The 16,490-nt window shown below is 39.4% G+C and overlaps 1 protein-coding gene across 3 annotated transcripts in view; it reads right to left on the reverse strand.

The window, feature by feature from the left end:
• The window catches only part of doc2b (double C2-like domains, beta), a 294,549-nt gene that overhangs the window by 81,994 nt on the left and 196,065 nt on the right, over positions 1–16,490 (reverse strand). For all 3 annotated transcript variants that reach the window (XM_017699405.2, XM_017699415.2, XM_037533181.1), the window contains one exon: positions 185–264. In XM_017699405.2, the coding sequence (XP_017554894.1) occupies positions 185–264 (80 nt within the window). The remainder of the gene's footprint in view (positions 1–184; positions 265–16,490) is intronic.

The following is a 16,490-nucleotide window of genomic DNA, read 5'->3' on the forward strand; positions in this document are numbered from 1 at the left end:
GTGCAAGTGCCTCTATAACTTTAGTGCCTTCATAACCAGAACTTCAAGACACTCGCTTTACAATTTCACCTCAACTTGCCAGTCTGCAGTGAAATACTTCTCCAGTTTTTGCTGCAGAGCTGAATAATATCCACTTGATTAAAAAGGGGGAGAGGGTGCTTAATGGTTCTGGCAGAGGGCTTACCTTTGCTTTGTTGATGGTGCAGTGCAGGGCATTGTTCTCCTGGTCATACAGCAGGCTGAAGTCCAGCGTGCCCAGAGTGGCTGTGGAGAGACACAGAGAGAAGAAACATTACCCACCCTGCACACCCCCCACACTTCTTATTTAAGCGTCATGCGGATGAGCTTTTGAATTTTCTCTTTGAAATGTGCTGGTTACACTGGTTATTGCAGTACAGTGGCCCCGCAGCAGAAATGAGGTTCACGCTCTAGTGGTTTTGCCCCTTGTTCCCAGAAGCCCGTGAGAAGGTTTCTTGATAGACAGCAGGAATCGATAGCTGGAGCGTAGCTTAAAGAAGCAGCTTGGTGAGAAATCAAATGCACTATTTTTCTCTTTTTTTTGTTTTGCATTGGAGCTACAAGGTTAATGTAACTAAAATGAATAGATGTTTATCCCCCAACTAGCATTGGGCAAACTGTTCAAACAGTATGCCTCATCTGCCCAACACTCTATCAGTCTGTTTTTGTGTAAATCAGTTACACTGAATCAAATGAGATTACATGTAAAAAATGGACATGCGGCTTAAAAGCAGCAACCATATTAAAGTGAAAATTTCAGTGATTTTTCAAAACATCTGCGCACGTCAATGGTTGCGATGTAAACTGTAAACTATTAGAACTGTTCACGGCAGTGGCGATAGGAACCAGATGTCTGAAGCATTTAACTTCTCTAAAAAGCTTAGAAAACAATTAAATGAAATGGTTTACAAACGTGCTGCATAGTGTCTGAGACGTTTTACGAGAGGTTTAATGTAAGGTTTTGGCCTTAATTCCAATCATGGTGGAGGTGTAAATGCAGAGTGTTGTAAGGCTAAGAAAACTTCCTTTTTGAGATTTACCACCATCAAAATTACATCTAATATTATAAAGATAAGTGTAGGTTCATTGCCTTTCTGGATAGTAAACAAAATGGCCATATGTGTAATATCATTGCTCCCTGGGCGCCGTGGATAGGGCTGCCCACTGCTCCGGGCAAGTGTGTTCACTGCCCCCTAGTGTGTGTTCACTAGTGTGCATGGATGTGGGCATTTCACTGCACGGATGGGTTAAATGCAGAGGTCTCATTTCACAGTGTGCAAACACAGTGACAAATGGTTGTTAATTCAATTCAATTCAATTCACTCAACATATGTAAAAACTCAGAGTCGGTAAGACTCTATAGAACAAAGCATTTCACATCAAACCACTCTGGATGATTTTATTTACATCTCAGTGACCGAATTCTGCAGAGGTTTTGAAAAAGGGGTGGGATTTTGATATTAAGACCTATAGTTTGTCAATACTTTAGTTTCTTTTTTATAAAGAATATCATTTAGTATCAGCAATCCCAGCAGAAAGATTTAGGCTCGTCGTTTGCATGATGCCAACTGATATATATATATATATATATATATATATATGTTTTTCTTAATTGCCAGCTACATTAATCTTGTAGCCACAACGCAAAACCAAAGAGAAAAACTTCAGACACCAAAAAAGTCTGTATTTGGCTTTGCTTTGTGCTTTTGTATCCCAAAGGGTTCCAGGTGGCTGCGAAACTCTAAAAAGGAACAGGAGAAAGTGAAAAGGCTTTGATGCTTTTCTTTTCTCTATGACCTTCAAAGCAACATTCAGCCCTGTTCTCGGTCAGGGTGTCCTGACCGAGTGCACCCACCTCCACTCAGGAAAAGCATGCAAAACATGACAGCCAATGGAGTCAATGCGGCTCCTGTAGAGTTGGGGGGTTACTTTGCTTCGAATTCTCCTGCTGCGTCTGGGTCGGTATAAGAGCTGGTGTCAAAATGTGAGTCAAGCCTCAGACTGCAGCTTAGCAGGAGGCCCACAGCTCTGCTCCACAGCGGCCATCTGGAGTTCAGGCACTTCGCTAAACACGCATGTGTCAGCTAGCCTGGAAACCCTTCTGTCAGGCCAATTAGGGACAACTAGCTACTGAAGGAAACGCACACCGCTGTGTTCTCACTAAGAAACACCTGTGGCTTTCCTCCCATATCGAGCTTCTTTGCTTAAAGTCTTGCTTTAGCTAGTATATTAGATCAAATAAAACCGGACCAAGACCAGCAGACAGGATTTCTAAATATCTATGGTGTAAATGACTTGAAATGCCTCTTCTTACCTTTCGTTAAGTTGCCACAGTTTTGCTATATGCTACACTGTTAAAAATGATGGATCTTCAACGGTTCATTAGTAAAGAAAATGGTTCTATATAAACCCAAGAAGGGTTCTTTGCATCATGAAAAGGTCCTTCAGATTGACAGAGAATGTGCTGTATATGGTTCTATATAGAATCTTTTTGAAAAAGGGTTCTATATATATATAGCATCAAAAAGGATTCTACTATTGTTACAAGCTTGACATCACAGTATATAACAATATAAAACTAGCTTCAAAAAGGTTCTATGTAGAAACATCTACAGCACATTCTCAATCAATCTGAAGAAACCTTTCATAGTGCATAGAACCCTTGATCATGCAAAGGTCTCTTTGAGTGTTCTTAGCTTTCTCTTTGAGAAAATCTACAAGTATATCTGTCCATCCTTCCGCAGTGAGAAGACGACTCAACGCTATGAGTCATAAAGAAAGTGGCTGTCAAGAAGCCGCTACTGAGAAAAAGAAATAGACATAAAGGAAAGAAACTTAAAAGAAACTGCTAATGTTCTCAGAATAATAGGCTGACCACCACAAAGTCCAGACTTCAGAACCACTCAATGTGTTTGGGATTACTTGGACCATGAGAAGCAGGAAATGCAACCAAGTTCTAAGACTAAACTTAGGAAAAATATCCCTGCAGATTTCTTTGAAAGCCAGAAAAGAAGATTTAATTAAGGCAAAGGCTGGACACACTAATGGCTATAAAATTTGATGACTGTTATTCTTATAATAAAGAATTCTTATAATAAAAAAAGAGCAATGAGCATGTTGTGGATGTCATCTGACCAACGCCATGTTTAATTAAAAAGAGAACGTAATTAGTCCTGTTTAACTGGATGTGACGAGCTGAATAAAGACCATACAACTCAGTTTTAGATATGGCTGTATTCACGCGTTGTGTTTGACTCTCAAAATATCCTAATATCTTAAGTATTGTGTATCACGAAAAGTATGGCAATATGATTTTTCTGCCACATCGCCCACCCCTACTTCCTATATTTTTCTACATTTTCCCAGAATTTTTCCTGATGCTGAAAAATAAACTTAAGGGCCATATTGACTGGAAATTAAAGCCCCCAAATCATGGACATAATTAAGAACGTGGAGTAATATTTAAATATTGTTCAAGTCTTAAAACATACTGTTCACTCCCCAGTTCATTCGGCCCATATATGTGAACCCCACCAAAAACTGTTTTGAATGAACTGTTTGTGTGATGTCATGAAAACCAACTCATTTACACATATTTACATATTCAGCCCACAGCAGTTTAGCCCCGCCCATTCACATCATAGTTCTAACCAGTGTTTAGCTTTTGAATGAGGCACAGTAGAGGGCAGTCAATCAGAGGGCCATTTGTCTTGTATCCATCTTAAGGGAACAGTAACAAAAACAGCTGGCGCTGTTGGAAGGTGGTCATGTAAAAACTGAAAAACAATTTTTGGGACAAAAAAAAAAGCACACAGATGTTATATTTGAACCTCAAGGGAAAATATAAAAGATAAACTTATGATATTTCAATAAATGGGGGGGGGGGGGGGGGGGAGACTGCATAAATGTAAATGAATGTACAGCAAAACGACAACAACTCTACACTCCTAAGAGAGATCGCTCAAGGTTACAGGGAGATTTTGTAAGGCAGGTCATACACAGTGGCAGCAAGCATGTTCTGTGCTTTGGTACCTGTTTTGTAACCGGCAACTGTTTTAATTTGATAAGCACTGCGGCCTGAAGAGGAACTGAATAAGTGGGGGGGGGTGTAAGACTTGGCGTGTGTGTGTGTCATGTGAACAACAGAGGGGCATCGGGGGACACCCAAGGGATTAAACCAGGTTTGCTTTCGATTACCCAGATTGGCACGCCATCCGTGACTTCAATCTCCAATGCATTTATGGGATGCTGGCGCTCTGCAATCATGGAGGGCTTTCTTTCTTTCGCCTTAAAATTGTTTTTCTTTGTGGCGCCTACCTCTGTTGCCTCCTTGTCGGGGGTTAACGCGTCAAATTCAGCATTGTGGTGTTATTTTTATGCTCTGAATGCAGAAATATCCTCCAGAAGAAACAGAGGAGGGTGTGGAGGAGGGGAATGAGAGAACATATGAGAGAGAAAGAGAGTGACTGCGAGGTAATCAAGCCAGTACAAATAACAGCAAATAGCACACGCTGCTATAGATTTATGTCCTGTCAGAGCTCAGGTGACGCATCCTTCAATGGCTAATTACTCCCTCCATCAAGCATTATTGACTAATGCACTCAAAGGTACATTTACTACAATGGCATAAAAGAAACATTTACTATGATGACGCACAAGGTTGGACTGAACTGGAAAACAGGAGGAAGAGGATAAAAAAAAACATAGTTAAAGCCAGTCCTTCAAAGACTGTCTGCTTCTTAATTTTCATAACGGATGGCAACAATACAAGGCTGGTGCCAAACAGCTGCAAGGCTACAGTATTCTCTATAGAACAGCACAGACACATGGCATTGAGACACACTTTGATGGATCTGAAAGCACCTCAGGGCTCTCTACAGCAAAAACTGTCCAACTAAACAAACTTGCTCCAAGGAACTGCTCAGAAACCCGATGTGCGTAGAACGAATGGCTTTCTGCTGACACGTTTGAAAACTGTATTGTGGAGCAGAAGTTAATAAGGGTGGTATCAGGGATATGAAGTACAGTCCATTTGGCAATTTATTTGAACATGAACAGCTGCTGTAATTGAAAAGAGGCGCTCATCTGTAAAGGCTGTCAGGCTTTAGCTTACAGTTCTATAGCTTACACAGCAAGTCTAAAAGTGGCAAACGTCTCACCGGCCTACACGCAAGGGTTTCATTTCCCATGCACTTGCAATTTAGGCAGGTTTACATTGCCGTTTGATGCATTAACGTATTTGCAGAGCTGTATTTTGTGGGAGAATTCTGGGTAATATGATAAATAGCTTAGCCACAGCAGGGGTGAGCAGAGCAGGGGCTGGCTGCTGGAATGTAGCTGGACAGAGTTACAGTACTTAAGCATCGTAGGGCAGTATTGCTATTTCATTAAAAAAAAAACCTGCATTAAATCAGGTGTCTATGAAGAGTTGGGCAAAAACGTAAAAAGTATTTTTCTTGCATCCCCAAGTACAGTTGTTTTTAGCAGGCATGCATAGCTGTTACCTCTATGGTAACGATGCAAAACACCTTAATTTTCTTTTATTATAAAGCATGTGGGCATGGAACTCACTCATTTGCATGCAAACTTTTATCACTGTGAGGTTTCTCCACTAGTGGGCGCTATTCAGCAAATTCACTTTTGTGTGCATCATTTAAATGGAAGAAACCACCATTAACTCACATCAATTGAGCTTATGAATTCACGTGTTTGGAGCCACTCTGAAAGATAACAGGTGAAACACTTTAGTATAAAAATGCGTCGAGTTACTTGTGATTGTGTTATGCACAATTTAGTATCTTTGAGAAAGAAAGTCAATAATCCCAATTTTTTTACAAAAGAAAATATGCTAATTAACTTTAAATATCACCCAGGTCTAGTTTGCCCAATGATAATTTATATATCTTCTATGCTTCGATTACCTGTATAACTACATCAGCCTCATATAATGCATTGGCTGATTGACTACATTTGTTGTAAGAAGATACTTTTGATTTCAAAAACCTGTTTGTGAAAGACCTGTGCTGCTTGTTTAAGCTGAGCTTCTAAGGCTGTTGTACATTACACCCACTTCAATTACAAAGCATGAAAAATTCATTAACGCTGGATGCCGCTTTCTGGCCTTTCTGTCAGTGAGCAAATCATAAGCATGTGTTTCCTTTCTGTAACCTTTAGCAGACTTAAAAAAGAGAAAAGGAATGAAAAAACGGACAATGTAGAGGCAGGGATGACTGGACATAGCATTGTGTGGACAGCCGTCCACATGAGCAGCAGCAGACCTTATCGAAAAAACAAATCGGAAAATGTCAAGGCCACAAGAAGCCAGGGCGAAAGGACTGTGTTTGGATATAACAGAGAGCACGAAGACAGGCAAGATAAAAAAAAACAACAAAAAAAAAACAAACAAACTGGCCTGCAGGGCTTTTTAATTCAAGAAAACGAATGTGGAGCAATGCTGTGACCTTGTGACTATATAGAATCGATCTAACAGCATATGACACCTGTATTTTTGCCCACCTATTTCTATTCTAAACATTCTATGAAGCATTTGCTTGTATTAGGGTTTTCCATCTGCATTACTATTAGCCAAACTGAGACAGAAATACCAAATATATTCCATGCTACTCGGCATGAAACTACTTTCAGTTGGGTGCTGTAAACAGATCGTGATTGCACACTTGACTTATTCTTAACGCTTAATTTTTGCCATTCACCGCAAACAGCAAGTTGTTCAGAAAGGTTCGTTTCAATCAGATGCTAAATTTGGCATATCTACGCAAATTAATTCACACATTTCTGTCAGAGGAGAGAAAGAAGTTTCATTTCACTGCCTTTTTTGATCCCAAGGCAATTGCTTGTGCTGTGACAGTGTACATTTCTAATGCTTTCACTGAATGGACATTTTCCACTGACAGCACAACATGAAACAAATGATGTTGACAAATGTAAACTTTCCATTAGTGCTTTTCATTGCAGAATATTTCTATTAGAAAACTCTGCGGCTGGATGTTCTCCTGCAGAAAGCGAGAGTCATAGGTGAAAATGTCCATTAAGAAAATTCTCCTATAGCACCCAGGGGGCCTACATGATGCCTCATTGATCTAAAGCAGACGAAAGCAGCGAGTGGTGATTTGGCCCCAGCTAATGTGTGGCCATTAACCCAAGAGACCAGCCTGTGGTAAGGACTGTGGCATGCAAGTGGATCAGCAGATCTTATGTATTAATTGGGGACCCTGAGAGTGGGTTAGCCATGACCTTCAGTGGGGGCGGGTGTGCTTGCATGAGTGTGTGTCTGAGATACTACAGCTACAGCAAAACCCTCATTAAAGTAACGCTAAGGTCATTAAGGTAACTGAACCAGCTTCAGAGGGGGACAAGCCCAGTATATTACCCAGTTATTACGAGCCTATGGGGCAAACCCGTCTTCCTTATGTGAAAAGGGCGCTATAACCTGCTGGAAAGAACCTTGAAGAACGAGGATTCATCACTCTGGAGCGCTTGGAGTTACTAGAATAAGTTCAGGAATTATTACTGCAGTTTTTATTAACCCCTTAACATTCCAGGCTGATTACCTACCAAGGTTCATTATGTATTAGCTACAAGGACCTCACTGCAAACTAATGAAGCTCTTCTTAGGTTATAGAAGCGTGTAATAAAACTTTGGGCCCGCCGGTGGATCCATGGCTTGGTTATGATTCACTGGCCAAAATGGAATATACTACTGTCTGTTGTAAACAGGCCTATTTGCCTGCTCCTGCGGTGTCTCTATGAAATTTTCTGGTTTAAAGACCAGGAAAACCCCCTGCGATGGACGAAAACACAGAAGCATGAAGCTATGCTAAACTCTAGAACGTTACACAACATGACCAATAACATTAAACGTTAGGTCAGAATGACACTTAAACATTACATCAAAACAGTAGATGCAGCCACTGCCACCAATGAGTGCAAGACCAACAAAGGATAATTGGCCTTGCTCTCTCTGGGTAGGTAGCATGACCCCTCCCTCTCCCCTCATCACTCAGCGCAATTCTAGCCAAAGATGACGCCTGTTAGCTGATATAACAGAGTTTGCAGTTAGTTATTACGCTAGTGGCAGTTTGAAAAGATGCAGTGGCTGGCTTCATGTGTTTTGGAGGAAGCACGTGCCAGCATTCACCCTCCCAGCATTGTAGCATCATGTGATAGGGGGAGACCAAGCTACCAGGGGAATTGGCAAATGACTAAAATTAGGGAGAAATTTTCTTGTGGATGTTTTTAAAGGTGCTCTTGTTGTCTTGTATTTCTCATACAGGTTGTCCTTTGGTAGTGCTGAACATTTTTAATAATCATGTTGAAAAAAAAAGCGTTTTTTTTTTTATTTGTTTTCTCTTAATTAAAAGGAATGCCTAGTTGTGTTACACTAATGACCCAACTATTTAGTTAAAAGATTTTAGTTAAAAGCAGTATTTTGTAGCTCAGGTAAATCCACAGAAAAGTGATTTGTGGTCATTAAGCTAGCTTCAAAAATACATTACTCATGCTCAAAGTATATGGTACATATCGTATATAATAATATATAGTGTAAAAGAAATCAAGCCTGTAAATAAAAAGTCTTAATGTGCTTAATATTTGATAACATGAATGTAAATGAAAAAGACACGTATTTGTAATAACTGTCAAAAAATGTTATTTATGCTTTACACTCTGTGTCTCCCTCTCAAAATCAAATCTTTCAAATCTCTGCGAAACAATGTTGTTGCACTTGTGAGTGTGTGGACTTTTTATGTTCAGACAAAAAAAAATGTACTATATATGTATTTCTGTTATGATCAAAATAAGATACGTTTAACATAATAATAACAATAATAATAATAATAAGTTTATATGTTTCACTGGCATTTTTTGGGAAACTATTGGGAACACTGGCAGATTATTGGTGTACGACTGTATATTATATAATCTATTGTACGGTATCACTGCCGCAAACAAGTTTCTCCAAAATGGCAACTTTACAAGAGAATGGCACATAAAGATTCTGATTATCATTCCGAATAGGAATAAAATGCAAGTAGGTTATTGGGTTATTATTGAAGTTATTACATTTGTTTTGCTATACATTTTAACTACCTAATGAGTTATGCGATTCATTTACATATCATTTATATTGTGTTGACAACTTAAGAGTCTGCAAGAGTTTGTTTTGATGTAAAGATGTACACACAATTACAACTTCATTAAACTGAAATCATAAATTGTCTTCTCCTCTACTCTTAAAACACAAATGTCACAAAAACTTTAGAACAGGCCCTTGTCCTGGAGAGTGACTTGAGTAAGCAGAAAGGCAGTTTATTGGACACAGGATGGAACTAAACTCTGCAGGATAGTAGCTCTCCATGACCAGGGTTGGAGACCACACGTGTAGAATCCCCACTTCTGACAGAACGTCTTTGCTTGTTTCAGTGAGCTCTGAGTGAGAAATAATAACCATGGAATGAAACCTTTTTTTTTCTTTTGCCACTGATAACTGACTTCTAAGGGATTCGGCCATATAAGTAGTCTGGGCAGATACGGCATCTGAGCAGCATGAAGACTCCCTTCGTGCACTGTAGGTGTTTTTCAAGGAGCAAAAAACAAACAGGTATGTTCGTTTAGTCTGAAGGTAAAAAATGCTGCGCCCAAAGGACCTGACAAATAAGACAGTCCACACAGGGAGTGAGAACAGAAAAAGGAGAGAAGGAGAGAAAGAGAAAAAAATAGAAAGTAGATGGAGGATGAAGATAAAAATGTGTGTGAGAGAGAGAGGAAGAGAGAGAGGAAGAGAGAGAGTGTGTTCCATTTGTTCAGACTGATCACCCCATGCGGGCCTCCATTAGTCTCCGTCTCTATTCAACACCTTCAGAGGCTGAGGGCAGCGCAGAGCCTCTAATGATTTCTTATTGATGGAGGGGAGCTTTCTGAGCATGTACAGCAGGTGTCATTAACTCAGAAGGCACGAGCTGAGAAGCACCTACGCCTGCCATTATTCCACTCAACTTTATCTATATCTGTACATGCGTACATGTACACGTGTGATCTATAGATCATATGCACCTTTCAAGCTTTGGCTTTTTTATGCCAAAAGGACGTCAAAAAGAGAAGAACAACACTTCAGTTCCTATTCTGACAGATGATAAATGCTCTAGGGAATTCTTTGGGGGGGTGTTGACGAAATCCATGAGGGAACTGGTGAGAGAGAACGGAGCACGGAAATGGAGATGTTCTTATGGCGTACGATAAACTACATATACACAAATACTTTTCAATAAAACACAATATATGGAAGATCTACAAATATCGACAAATGCTTTGATTAATCAGTCATTTTGCACTTTCTAAGGTAACGAAGACAAATTCAAGGACATGAACAACTTCCATAAAAAAAAACCAACTGCTTTGTTTTCTGCCATTTTTCGCGGTGCCGTTTTTTTCCCTTTCAAGCGCAGAGAACTGTGGGTAACCTGAAGGCCTGGAAAGATATATCTAATTCATCCTTGAAATCGCTCACCAGATAACCTGCATGTGCAGGCTATGTACAAAGGGGTGTTCACTTTGACATAGCCTGCTATAATGTAGTGGCCAAGAAATGCAGCCTACCTCGGCTGTAGCGCAGGCATCGGAACGCAGCTATTGTCAAAATTCCATTAGCATTGTTTTAGGTTGCGCAGTACATTGTTTGTAAAACATTACCATAATATTAGCCTTGGCAGTATTCAAAATACAGATACTTTTTACATTAATAAGAGTGTTTTCCCACTTAGTGAAAAGAAAATGCTTGTTCATTAAGTATTTTAAAATATTGCATACATCAGTCTAAGGCTCTAAAAAGCAACAAACTGCTTCTTTACAACACTGAAATCCCAGCTAAAGTCTGAGTAGACGTAAATCTGATAAATGCAATTAGTTATTTTTCCCAGAATTACTAAGCTCTTTGGAGCTCTTCTTATTGTTCATGTTCATGAATGACAAATGAAGCATCCGTGCTATACTGGACTGGTGTTTTGAGGCATGATACATGTCATTTATTGAAAATGACAAAATCTCATAACTGCCTACTTTATAGTCAAATTTGCTAAAAATGTTATTTTTGGGACATGGTGATTTCTTTATAGCAAATATTGATTAATATTAATATTCCAGTATGGTGAGTTTGGGACAGTAAACGGGACGCTCTGTGTTTGACCTACAAAATCAAAAAAAAAGAAAAAGAAATTCACTAAAGTTAAAACAAATTTACATTTAAGAGACTTTGACTCACAAAACACAAAAGTATGAGTTTATGCGGGACCACTGGTGCATTTCACAAGAGTCCCACTTTTGCAGGCTGCAGTCCTGGCTGGGGCATTGTGGGAGAAGCACTAGTCTGAAACAGGCAGAGAATGAGAATTTCAAAACATCATTCAAGTTATATGAAAAATGTTAAGATGAATTGTACTTACATTTGAAATTTATTCTGAATAGTTTTTCCATGTGCTGTAATGGAATATGGCACAAAATACATGTAGAATAGTGTTACACGTATTTATAGGTATTTGGCTCTAAATGATTTTAGAGAACGTGTCACACTATTGCAGTATTCTCCAAAATAACTGCAATACTAGTGCAACACTGTGCACCCTTGATAAAATTCAACCATTTTCACAAACTTCAGGTAACAAGTGCTCTCTCTTCTTGGAGAATGACTTGGGGCACTTGATTTATGTAACAGCCATCGGCCCTAGTAAGCTATCTTAGACCATGTTCTCTCCTGCTTCCTACACAGAACTCTCAACGAGTGTTTTCATCCTACCACAGGCACCGCTAGCCTGGACCAGAGTTGCTCTATAGGTCGTTGACCCCTGAGGCACATCGGCTCTGAGAGGAATATGAGCCAGACATGTAAGGCAGCCTGCATGAAAGTAAAGCTAAATCCTGGCTCTCACAGTGGGGAGCAAGACTAAGGGCAGAAATGGCGTGTGTGTGCCTCTGAAGCACTCAGGGATAGTCAATGTAATCCTAGAACATGCCAGAGGTATCGCCTGCTACCATCAGAAAAAGGCACAGAAGGCAGCAGATCAGGCCCAGATGATGGCACTGAGAGAAATAGAGGTTATAACATCATAGCAATAAGAAGTGAGGAAATAAACTAAATAAACAGCCAATTGTGGTTCCTGTCACAACAAATCACTACATAGGGAGTAGAGATTGGAATCGCCTGCAACTACAAGAAGCTTTAAAGTCTAGTGATCATAGAAGACAGCAGTTTTACTAGGAACTTCAGGCCAGCCAGGCTATCCCTAAGCTCTGCAAGGAAGGCTAGTTCTAGAAATATTTGATTGATATTGATATTTGATATGGTTATGATGTCTCTAATGCCAATGGAAGGTCCAACCCAGAGATCTCACGTCTCAAATAAAGCCTGGTGGTAGAGTATGTTAGACAGTTAGCTAAGCATTTAGCGCTCAAGAACAAATTCCCATTCTCGTCAAGTTTCTTTATTGCAATGGACATTAAAGAATTAATGAGTCTGTCCTTTTCAAGGTGTATCAGATTCATTTGACATCAATAGCACTTTTGCTTAAGTTAGTTAAAAAAACGCTCTAAAAGACGTGACTTTATGATAAAAACTTGGATCACAGCTAGTTGTGCCCTTTGTAACAGTTTACTTAAAACATATGAGCACATGCCCAACATTCCTCAAGGACAAGGGCTGATTCCACAGCCGTGATTCTATATGGGGCTCTGTTTCATCTCTGTTTTATGAAAATGTCTTCATCATGCCTCCTTGGAACCCTCAATTTCCACCACCATCTTCAGGGCCTTTTCGCTGCTTTAACAGTTAAAGTTGAAGTTCATTTGACTCACTAGATGGCCTTTGTAAGTCATGTCAAGTCAAGACAAGTCAGCTTTATTGGCAATACTACAATATGTACAGGGCATACAATGTACTGAAACTGTGCTACTCTCAGACCCCATGGTGTAACAATAACATTAAATAAAATTACTAAACACTAATTGTGTTTATAATAAAATAATAATAAATAAAATAGAATAATAAAAAACAATATAAATATAAGAGGTCCTGAAATTAACACTAATTAACACAGAGGAGTTGGGCTTTAATGCAGCCAACTTGTCATTTCACTTGTCACTGCATGACTTACTGTAAAATCAAGATAACATGTAGGACATTGTCCCAAACAATGTGAGACTGGCACAGAATATTTTGCCACAGAAAATGAGCTTCTGATCCTGGTATGTGTCTTTTTTTGAACGGAGAAGACTGAAGAATGAATAATATACAAACTTATAATGTGATTATGTGGAAACAGCAAAAAAGCATTGTCTTGTTTTCCAAAGTAATTAGCTATGTTTGCTGGTAATGAAAGTCAGAGACTGTCTGATCCTCCCAGCAGGCAAGTAAAACCCCTTCATCTGCTGTCTGGAGCGCTCCGCCGACTTTTGTTTCATGGGCATCACAATTTTCTCTGAAAGAAAGACTGTGTGTCCTGTGGAAGCTACAACCTGAACTAGGCTAAGAGAAAGAGATAGAGAAAGGAACAGAGTTTCCCCCAGTTGTAGTCAATCGGCCAAAATTTCTGATGTCCAAATTTTGCTTTCTTAAGTTTAGCACTGGAGCTATGAGGCTAATGTTGCTAATAAACCCAAAGTCAAGTCATTGAAATCTTTTCTATAATTACATCCCCAACCTGCTCTCAACCCAAGCAAACTATGTTCATGTCTTCATTAAGGTCATGCAGACATGTCAATGTGGTTTAGAGTATGGTATGACTTACGATGTCCACGTTTTAGTTGAATGCAGCAGACATCAGTCATGATATGTTGTTTCTTTTTATAGGAATACATCTTCATTTTGAACATTTGAGATTAATAGTTACTTATATAAGGTGGCTGTTGTCTGGGTGGGCTGAGAGAAGTTCTGGAAAATGTATCTGTGCAAAAGATTTGGGTGACTATTGCTGACTAGTGTTTTTTAGCAATGTTATCCTTGTAGCTTCAGTACTACAGAAGCCAAATTTGGACATTAAACATGTCTTGACTGATCACCTACACCTGGGATGTAGTAGAAAGCAGACTGTAGCAAACAACACTAATGTATGACACCTATACTTGTACGTATTACAGTGAAAATGACTCCACCCAGTGGTCTATATATAAGTAATGTGAGTCTAAGACCCTGGAAAAACAATACAAACCAAAAACACTCTCAATATGAATACTCAGTGTTGCTAACTGTGCTAAAACATTGATGGGGAAAATGACATTGGCTATTTGGTGAGTGACTCTTTTAGTGCTACATCCATCTGTCAGTTCAGCTGGCACCTGTAGCGCAAAATGACCTTGATCTCATAAAAAGCAACTACTCTGTCAAACTGCCAGCTCAATATAGCAGGGATATTTTCAGAGGTGTAGCTCTGTGCTTTGAAACTGGACAGGGGAATTTCTAAAGAGGTGTGTCTGCGTGTGAGGATGTCAGAGAAGAAGCAAGGTCTAAAACCCTACACGGTCCTTAAAATAGTTACAAACCTTTATCCACAAACAGAACATCACTCCCATCATTGCCAATACTATCTCCTCGCCACTAAACCACTGCACACTGCATTGCCCCTTCTCAGTTGCTGTTGCCTGCCCTGAACACATCTGTGGAGTCAAGTGAACTGGCACTTGCTGAAGCAGCACCTGAGGCTACAGTCACCTGCTCCACCCTCCTGCAGTTAGATAAATGTGCTGTGGGCATCTGCAGATATTCACGCAGCTGGCAGGGTTGTTGTAGAAGGGACCTGGTGAGGTAAGGCTGTAAAAATGCTCGGATGTGTTGTGCTGCACTGATCTGAAGGTGGTGATTCAAATGTGTTCTGGATGGTAAGAATGGATTATAATGGGACAAATCATCATTACACTACAGGCACTAAGACCTTACTTCTGTATGGATAACAGCACTGCACTGGTACAAGAGGATTTTGTACCAATTATTTAACCAAGAGACCGAACAAACATTTTATAATCACTTACTTGTACCAGCCCTATGGGTAACTGCAGGATATTTACACAGGCTCAGGTGTAGAATAAAAAAAACTTTTACTTTTTATTCAAGAGTGAATATTTGAGCAACAACACTTGTTGTGTGGCCACTAGCATAAATGCTAACAGCATTAGCTTTTTAACTAAGTTGTGATGCCTTATGTCCAACTTTCTACAAACTAATAGTGATAAAATAGCAATCAATTCCCTAAGATACTGTCCTGCTTTATATTCTGGTGTACTTATTGGTCATGTAATTGTGCTGGGCAGCTTCAACTTCATTGTTTGCTAAGTTGTTGTTAGCTTCAGCAGCAAGTGTTACCAAACACAGAGGATCCCTAAGTAGGTTTACACTATGTAAAGCAGCTCTATCTGCTTTTGAACACTGGAAAATGGGAAAAACTTATGTAAAATCCAGTACAATCCAAAAGTTTGGCATTTTCGGAACACAATTTTACTGTTATTGCCCATGTCTGTATTTGTTGTACAGTGCTGTAAATTGAACTGCTTCCACGCTGACTGGACACAAGTTATCGACCTGGAAGTATAGCCACCTTTTAGGTTTATGCTTAGGAATTAGAGGTCACTTCCTACGCAAATATAGCTACATCCAAACACCCAAAATGACTAGTGGACCACCCTTTATTTACTTCCAGTCAAAATGTCCATTAGCAGGAAAAGAGAAAAAATCACTTATATTTAACCGAAAACAACACAGGTGCCTCAACAAATCTAAAGATATTCAGTATTTAGCATATCCACTCTTGGCCTTTATTGCAGCTTCCATTCTTTTCATTCATTCCATTTTTCATTTTTCTTCCGTTCAGTTTTTCACAATCAGGGATAATTTTCTACACCTCCACAGTTCAGTCTTAGAAGTTGGCTGCATTTTCTGCTTCTCATGGTCCAGGTAATCCCAAATATATTCACTGACGTTGAGGTCTGGACTCAACATCTGACACATGAATGGACAGAAACACATGTGGATTTTTCTAGATCTGAAGCAACAGCGGAGCTTGATTTCCTGCTCTCTCTCAAAGATAAAAGCTTTTTACTTGAAGTGCTATTTCCTTGAAGGTGACCGTTTTGGTGGTTTACCAGGTGTTGCATGGTTGTTAGGGCTCCCATTTTGTCTATATTTTGAACTTCAGTTTTTTTTTACCTTCCCCTTCCTGATGTGAGTGGATCACCTTGTATCTCTCCTGAAATATGTCCTACAAAATTTGGACTTAATGGCTGTTTCGAGTGGAAATTACATGAACTAAATTTTCACAGTTCTATATATGACAGTTTTCAGACACTTGCACAACATAAAACTGTTAAATAAAACTAGTATAAAAATGTTTTTTATATGTATAAAATATTTTTTATACTTTTTTATAAATTGTGTTTCACTTCTTTGTAAATACGTCCTCCAGTCACATTTGTGCATT

This window comes from Pygocentrus nattereri, chromosome 23 (assembly GCF_015220715.1).
Source record: "Pygocentrus nattereri isolate fPygNat1 chromosome 23, fPygNat1.pri, whole genome shotgun sequence".
In the NCBI taxonomy this organism is placed as follows: Eukaryota; Metazoa; Chordata; class Actinopteri; order Characiformes; family Serrasalmidae; genus Pygocentrus; species Pygocentrus nattereri.